The sequence below is a fragment of the Trachinotus anak genome, unplaced genomic scaffold (genome assembly GCF_046630095.1).
Source record: "Trachinotus anak isolate AG129_WGS33_773 ecotype Australia unplaced genomic scaffold, CSIRO_AGI_Tana_v1 ptg000025l, whole genome shotgun sequence".
NCBI classification, from domain to species: domain Eukaryota; kingdom Metazoa; phylum Chordata; class Actinopteri; order Carangiformes; family Carangidae; genus Trachinotus; species Trachinotus anak.
Genome location: NW_027273876.1, coordinates 2,016,774 through 2,024,490, shown reverse-complemented (window position 1 = coordinate 2,024,490; position 7,717 = coordinate 2,016,774). Strand labels below are relative to the sequence as shown.

General features: G+C 44.1%; 1 protein-coding gene across 1 annotated transcript; it reads right to left on the bottom strand.

Annotated features, from left to right (window-relative positions):
- Positions 1-1,791: 1,791 nt before the first annotated feature.
- btbd17a (BTB (POZ) domain containing 17a) lies at positions 1,792-5,357 on the bottom strand. The gene is made up of 3 exons (XM_071463676.1): positions 5,300-5,357; positions 3,493-3,787; positions 1,792-3,004 (listed from the first exon to the last, which is right to left on the bottom strand). Exons 1-3 carry the CDS (start codon positions 5,355-5,357, stop codon positions 1,930-1,932), a joined length of 1,428 nt encoding a protein of 475 aa, XP_071319777.1. The 3' UTR covers positions 1,792-1,929.
- Between the last annotated feature and the right edge of the window lie 2,360 nt (positions 5,358-7,717).

The window sequence follows — 7,717 nt, the reverse complement described above, 5'->3', positions numbered from 1 at the left end:
GCAGTACTAAAAGACAGTATTTCAGTACAATGTTGTTAAGTAAAAAGTAGAATAAAATATAAATATTTAGTACTGTACAGGCACCTGAAAATAGTACTTTAGTACAGTGTTGAGGTAAATGTACTTCTGTTTCTACTCAACAGGATAATAATAATAATACACACTATAATACATGTGTAATATTTTAACACACTGAAAGGAGCCATGTGTAAATAGTCGTGTTTTTATTTTGTCTTATCATTGTGGTAATGTCATATTTACTTTATAAAACTATTTATCATCATTATATTTTTCCATATTGTGATTGTATTATTCTGTCTACAGCAGCTGTTGCATGTCTGGAAGGATCCCACCTTTAATGCTCTTTTATATTTTCCCTATTAAAAGTTTTTTTTGGTGTAGTTAGTAAGTGGGTCTAAGGACTGAGCCTTCTCAGACAAACTACTCATTTTAGTCTGCATCAATAAAATTGACACGACTTATGTAAAAGGCCTCAGTGCTAATTAATTATATTTGCATCTGTCAGTGAAGTGAAATCACGAAATCAGGACAATTTTCAGTTTAGTTTCAAAACATCAGTAAAAATCTTTATTATCAGCTAACATTGATTAATACAACAGTTCAGTCACAACAAAAAAACTAGCAACAAGGTTCTCTGACATCTACCGTGGTGTGAAGGCTGATAGGTGGGGATTCAATTATGACTAAAGAAAAGGTAAATAGTGAAAATGTGCCTGTTGGAGACCGGAAGTTCAACAGGTTGAAGGTTTGGAGCCCAGTAAACAAAGATGTGGTGATTTACAGGTCAAAGGACATTTAAACCTGTGGGTTCATATGAATTTGGTCGAAAAGTGAATTAGTTATTTATTACTATTTTTAACATTTAAACGGCTTTATTTCAGTGTGTAGCAGGTCCTACAGTGTGGTGACTTATAGTTAATAAATAATTTAATAATAATAAAGTGCTGTTGAAACAATAGTTATTTGTAACCAAGACGTTTTTTAAAGAAGGTTCACTTTACAACCAGATGAAGGCCGGTTTTGACCGAAACACCGAATCAGTGTTTACTGGGTTTTGATTGACAACTGTGACCCCTTAATTGTAACTGGGGTAAAATAGCACCAATATATAAAAAAAACTACAAATACAACTAAATAAAAAGAAAACGTGACAGGAACAGAACCAAGCATGAAGGAGAAGGCTGGTGATATTCTCTATTTATCTTTTTGGCAGTAAATCCCATGAAAAGACCAAAACCAACGATGCAAAACTTTCTGAATATTTATAAACAGCTCAGAAATACATAGTTTCACTTTCAAATATAGCTCTGTAGTTTCCTAAAGCAGCCGGGCACTGTAGCTTTTAGAAAACATCACTGAAACCTGAGGAAATAGTGCATTTGCTCGGGACTACTTTCAGTGGCGGATGAATCCACGTTTGATGCTGAGTATTTACAGCAGCAGGATGGTGTGTGTGGGGCTGAGTCATAATAAACTACAGTGTGTGTTGATGGTGATGGAGGAATATGTCGCCCACAGCAACAGTGTGTCTCACTGATGTGTGTTTAATGGTTTCAGGAAACGACGGAGCGCTGTGGCTCAGAGGAATAAGATCGATTAGGGTCTGATACACACATGATACTCTTGAGTAGGATGCACTTGTTATTGGTTTTGGTTTGTTCAGCAGACATCACCAGCCTTATCCCGCAAGAGACACGTGACGCACACCCAGTGTGATTTACGAGACGCCCTCAGATGCTGGTCTGTTAGTTGCCCAATGAAAACAGCAGTTGTATGAGAAAATTATCCGAACATCACACACGAGGAGGATCCAGATCAGTGTCCCCATGATGTGATATGATGTCGCTTCAGAGGGTGGGACTGTGTGGGGTGAGGTAAGGTGGTCACACTGAGAGGAGGGTGGGGGGGTCAGTTCTTGCTGGTTATGAGGGTCTGGTACAGTGGCTTCACCACAATGTGGAGGAAGAGGGAGCTGTCGGTGAGGTACTCAGACGTCCGGCGGTACAGGTCGGCCTCAGCTAAGAAATCACCGTTTTCCTCCGTGCTCTGGTGGAAGTTGTAGACATGTTTGACCACCACCTTCCCCTGCTGCTCAGCCATCACCAGCACTGTCTTCTGGAAGTTCACCCCAGCAAAATCAGCGCTGGAGGTGGCCGGGGTGATGATGATGCGAGGGCGCCCTCCCTCCACTCGTGTCGGCTGCATGGCGCCTGTCTCCGTGTACATCGGCCTCATGCTGAGGGGTAACCAGCGAGGTGAGAACAAGGCGTTCCATGTCACCCGCTTGCTGGCGTCGTGGCCGCTGGGCCCCAGCTGGGTCTGGAAGCTGGTGCTGCGGTCGTCACGCGTGGGGTTGTTGATGATCCAGGGCGACCCCCACAGTGGGGACAGGTAGTTCCTGGGCGTAAAGAGGCTGCAGTTTACATCAAAGTACTTGGCCATGTGCAGCGGCGAGGCTGAATGAAACTGGTAGGACATGTAGAGCAGGTCGCGCACTGACTCCTGATAGCGAGCCAGGACTGAGGACTGGGTCTGCAGGCGGAAGAGCTCTCGTGGAGGCATCATGGCGTAGCGCACAGCCCTCAGGGCGTTCTCTGCTGTCAAACCGTCCGGCTCATTCTGAATAATCCAGGCCTCCAGTGCTGCGAACAGCTCCACCTCGCTCTGCAGGACGAGGTCTGAGCGCTGCAGCAGGGACATGAGCAGCTGGCTGCTGATGGTCACCCACTCTCTGCTCTGCAGCACGGAGGACAGGTTCCAGGCCAGGTACTGAAGGCAGCTGTCCCTCAGGGTCACGTCCCCGGCCTGCAGGGCGTACTCGTACCAGCCCGCCACGTGGCCCGAGGGGGAGTCCCGGGCCAGATTCTGGGTCATGTACTGGGTGATGCCCTGCTGGAGACCCAGCACCTGGTACTTCGTGGCCAGCTTGTGTAAAGGTGTGGCCTGATCCAGATGCAGAGAAATCTCTCCACAATACAGATACCTGCACAGAGAGAGGCAGAGGAGGCTGAAGGTAGAAGCATCTGAACATGTAGCTGTTGAACTTACCTCCTGTAAATACACATACACAACATAAATACACATATTGAGCATCAAGCCTGAAACACTGTCCCTGATTATATTTGACCCACTATTTTAAAGCTGCAGTAATTAATTTTTTGGCCACTTGGGGGCAGAACAACAAGTTGAAAAACCCTAACATACATGATCTTCTCAGTTATTATGGCCCACATGTGAGCAGGAAGTTGCCTGTTCACCCAGCAGACACAGGATGACGCTGTAATCCCAGTAGACAGGTGTCTGTGTCCACCTGATGAAGACAAGTCCAGCATTTACTTGCTTTTGTTCAGTTTTTGTCTCTACCAGGTCCTGAAAAAATATCTTTAGTTTCTCAATGCTCCACCACCTCTCTGCTGTTTGCTGCTGGACAGGTACAAGGGCACATGACCTCTCCCTCATCCACCGTCTCACCTGATGAACCTGTCGAACACAGCGGCGCAGTCGGAGCTCTCTTTCAGGACCAGCATGCTGCCGTTGCGGCTCAGCAGCATCTCCTCGAACACGGGGCTCTGCAGGGAGAGCACCAGGGCGTGGGCCTGGATCGTCTTCACCTCGTCCGCGCTGGGCGTCTCCACCCGCAGCGACACGTCACTGCCGTTCCCCTGAACCAGCAGGGCCTCCAGACGCTGCACCAGGGCCAGGGAGTGGCTGATGGTGTCCCTGCTGCTGCCACCTCCATCCTGGGCACCGTCAACTTTCAGCACGCCTGGTGGAGGAGAAAAGGTTTGGAAACTGATTAGACACCTAAAACACAGCTTAAATGACTTTACATTAAATTGCATAGAAAAAAAATCCATTAAAAACAAAGTGAGCATCAAACATGAAACAGCTGAGTTTCTTGGAGGGTCGTGCAGAAGTTGCATGTCAGTTATTTATTAGGACAAATAGTGGGCCAGTGTCACCCAGATCCATGCCATTGATCAGTCCAGCTGCACGGCTCGTCTGGATAATGAGGGATTGTGGGTCACGTTTAATTAAAGCTTTGTCTCAGCTGAGGCGGTTGTAGCACACCACCCCCACCGACCCCCTCCTCCACCCAGCAGGATGTACTGCAACTGTAACTGTAACTGCCGTGGGCTTTGATTCATATTATCATATAGGATGTAGTTCCTCTTTCTCAGCCTTGATAAAAATGTGGCACTTCCTCTCCCCCCTGATAAAAACAGAACTTAGCTCACAGTCTGGACTGAAGACACAGGTTGTGGTTCAGTCTGTTCACATATAGTCAAATAATGATAAATCCACATTGAGGAACGTTAGGATGTTCAGCTTTAGTTGACACTGATTTAACTTTATGGTCACTGTGGTATAAATGAACAGAAACACCTGTCAGGCTAATGAAACGCAAACCAGCAGCACCACAAACTGAACCCTGCAAAAAGATCACAAAACTTTATAACCACCATGAAGAGAGGAGAGAGGACTGTAGGTGTTCCTAATAAACTGGCAACTGATTGCACAGTTAGTGTGGTCAGGCAGAGAGACGTTAAAGAAGTGATTGACTACAAAAAGATGAAGACAGAAAGACGATGGAGAATCTGAGAATGAAAAAAACATTTCAACATTTTAAAACTCCATCACACTAAACAGCTTTTAGCTTTTACATGTCAAACGTGAGATGAGCTAAAGTTAGAGGTTTCTCCGTGGAATAAGGACCTCGTTAAATATTTTCTTTGGACTTTGAAGAACATTACAATATCCTCCTCCCGAAATTTGTCATAGTAATTAAACAGCCAAGTGGACCTTCAGCCCAATTTGAACCTTAATATTTTAATGTAACAACATTAAAGCTGCTGATTCCACATTAGAAGTGACCTCTGTGAATATTTCAGTCACTCTATCTTTTTAAAGTTGACATTTTGATGATATAATGGATATTTAATAACCTGGAGCCTTTAAAGCTACAACCTTGCAGGACATTGGGAAGGTTGAAAGAAAATATAAATCCAGGCTGATAAAAAATCAGCGGCCCTCCTTCCCCCTTTCTGTTTCTTTGGTAAAAAGTTCTGAAAAAAATGTTCATTTTTTAAATTTGCATGAACCAGACCTTTAAATACACAACTAAACTGAGCTAAAGTAAGTGATGCATTTATGTCCATGAAGACAAATCCCTCCATAATTACTATCATCACTCATGCTCATTTTCAGTTTTCCTCTGGTGTAAAAACAGGTGGATCAGATGATCCTGCACAGGGATGTCTGATGCAGCTGAACTTACCTGCAGCAGCTGCCCCCACCTGAAGACAGAGGGCCAGCAGCAGCATCCCAGCATGCATCTGAACAGCGTGGCTCACCATCTTTCCTCAGTGTCCTCACCGCGTCTGGATTCCTGCGTCTGTCTGCTCCGCTGTGGAGGACAAAGGTGTCTGTGTCTGAATGTGGGACGGGGGGATTTCTCCTCTCCACACACACATTCGCTTCGTACTCACAGAACTTCATCGATTGGTGGGTGGAAACAGGCCTGGGTTGTTTCCATGGCTACCACTTTGATTCTGACTTTCCTATCCTTGGGTATCAACGCCCGCTGCATGACATTGATTGGGTGAGGAGGCCGCGGAGACCCTCAGACAGCTGTGGACTGGGGGAGTGGGTGTGGTGTGGGGGTGAGAAACAGCTGGTTGGACTGAGTAAGCAGGTCTGTAAGTGAGACACAATCTCCTCCTCTTCCTCACAGCGTTTATTCGGTTCCTTTCAGCTGTTCTTGATAATGAGCCTCCAGAGTTGAGAATTCACACATGTGGTTATGTGTGTCAGTGTGTTCACCCAGTTCAGCCCGTGTGCGTGACACAGCAACACAAGCGATTTATTCACTGCTCCAGGCCACAGCACGTTTCATCAGGGGGGAGTAAGTTATACGATCAGTGATCAATATTTCTCTTTTAATGATTCTGACAAAAATCCTGACGACTTGTTTGAAAAGATGCAGAATCACAAACTGAACGTCAAGCTCTGCTCAGGAGGAGTCGTCGGTTTCAAAGCCGCAGACGTGACGTCAGTGCCGCTCATGTTTGTGATCAGTGTCGTGGTGTCACGTCACTGAGGTCGACTCCGGCCTGGTGATCGATGGTGATCCCACAGGATGAGCTCCTCTGTCCCAGACCGACTCTGGGGTCTGAAAAATGTTTGGTTCATCTTTATCTGTCTGTTAAAAAAAAAAAAGTTAAAACTATTTTCTTAAAGTTCTGCTCAACAAACATCAAAACATTTCGTTGACAGTCACAGTTTGCAGCAGCTGGATTTGTTTTGTTGAAGATTCCTGTTTACTCCAGTTACAGAAGTCACTGATTTGCTTCTGTAGTTTGTGTAGTTTCTAGCCCTGCAGACAGTTTTACTTTTATATGTCTGAGATTTCGGTCTCCTCTCCAGTACAATGGACAGAAGTAAATGGAATTTTTGCTGTTCACAGATTTGTACAATTACATTTTCAGAAATTGAAAACTCTTTTCAGAATAAATGTTCTTCTAGCTCAGGATAATCCATCAACCTTACTGTCATCCATTGTCTGCGGAACCACTCCCTACAGAGGAAAAAATCCCTGTGTGATCTGCCTGACTAGATACAACCAGAGGAAAGTGAGAAAATGTGTCTGTTGTAATTTAACATCACAATGACTGTAACATCCATAGTGTCCAGAGAGACAGGCTGCAATCAAGGCCAAAGTGTTGACCAACCGTCGACTGTGTAAGATTTAACTAATTGTATTTACAGGTTACGTCCACTAGAGAGCAGAGCAGCTGCATCTCATCAGTGGCCAAGATTCAAACGATTAACAACATTTAAATGAAGATTTTCTCATCGCAGGTTGGAACATATGATTCTGTACTCTGAGCTTTTCTCTCTTTAAAAACACCCCATGTTGTTAAGCACGAAATGACAAAAATTGAAAAATGAAAATGAAATGGACATAAGAGGAAATAGTGATTTATCTTTAATGATTTTTAATCATTGGTGATTTTTTTTTTGGAAAACATCTTTTCTAAACTAAGACAAGGAGTCATCTCCTTCAGCCAATGAGATAATTCCCAGCTTTCCTGCATTATTTCAGGCAAGAAGTTACTAAAGATTTTCTATTTCTTAACCTTATAAAAGTCTTAATAAAATGTTAAGACTATAATCCAGAACCTGTTTTGTTAATGATCTTTTCCTTCATCCTTTGCAGTTGTGCTTCCTCTCTCCTTCCTCTGTGCACTGACGGGGTTTAAATCTGACCGACGCTCTGTTCTCACTGAGGGTGACTTCTTTTCCACACCTGCTGTGGATTGTGTCTGTTTTATTTTACAGGTCTTAATTTAGTGAATAACAGAGCATCTCTGCTGCCTGAGTGAAATGAAGCATCAGTTAAGATTTCACCTGCTGCAGTGGCCATGAGAGCAAGGTGCTGATCGATGTTTATTACATTTGATTTAAAGTTTAATGTGAATTAGAAGCAGTGAATTCATGCAACAAAAGGTTTGAACTCTGGCTCAAGAATACAGGAAATACAACCAAAACACAAACCCATGTTTCAAACTTAATCTACACACTGAAGAAAAGAGACGTGCAGAGTTTACACTTTAAAAAAGCAAAATAAAGATTCAAAGGTTTCGCTGGCAAACAGAGTGGTGATGAGTGTGTGTCTGAGCGGAGATAAAGTGAC

What these genes read in the sequence shown, in the direction of transcription:
- btbd17a (XM_071463676.1), bottom strand. Translation starts at nt 5,357, where the DNA reads ATGCATGCTGGGATGCTGCTGCTGGCCCTCTGTCTTCAGGTGGGGGCA. An exon ending in GGTGGGGGCAGCTGCTGCAG is followed by an intron (nt 3,788 to 5,299) that starts GTAAGTTCAGCT and finishes CTCCTCCACCAG; the next exon opens with GCGTGCTGAAAGTTGACGGT. An exon ending in GTGTTCGACAGGTTCATCAG is followed by an intron (nt 3,005 to 3,492) that starts GTGAGACGGTGG and finishes CTCTCTGTGCAG; the next exon opens with GTATCTGTATTGTGGAGAGA.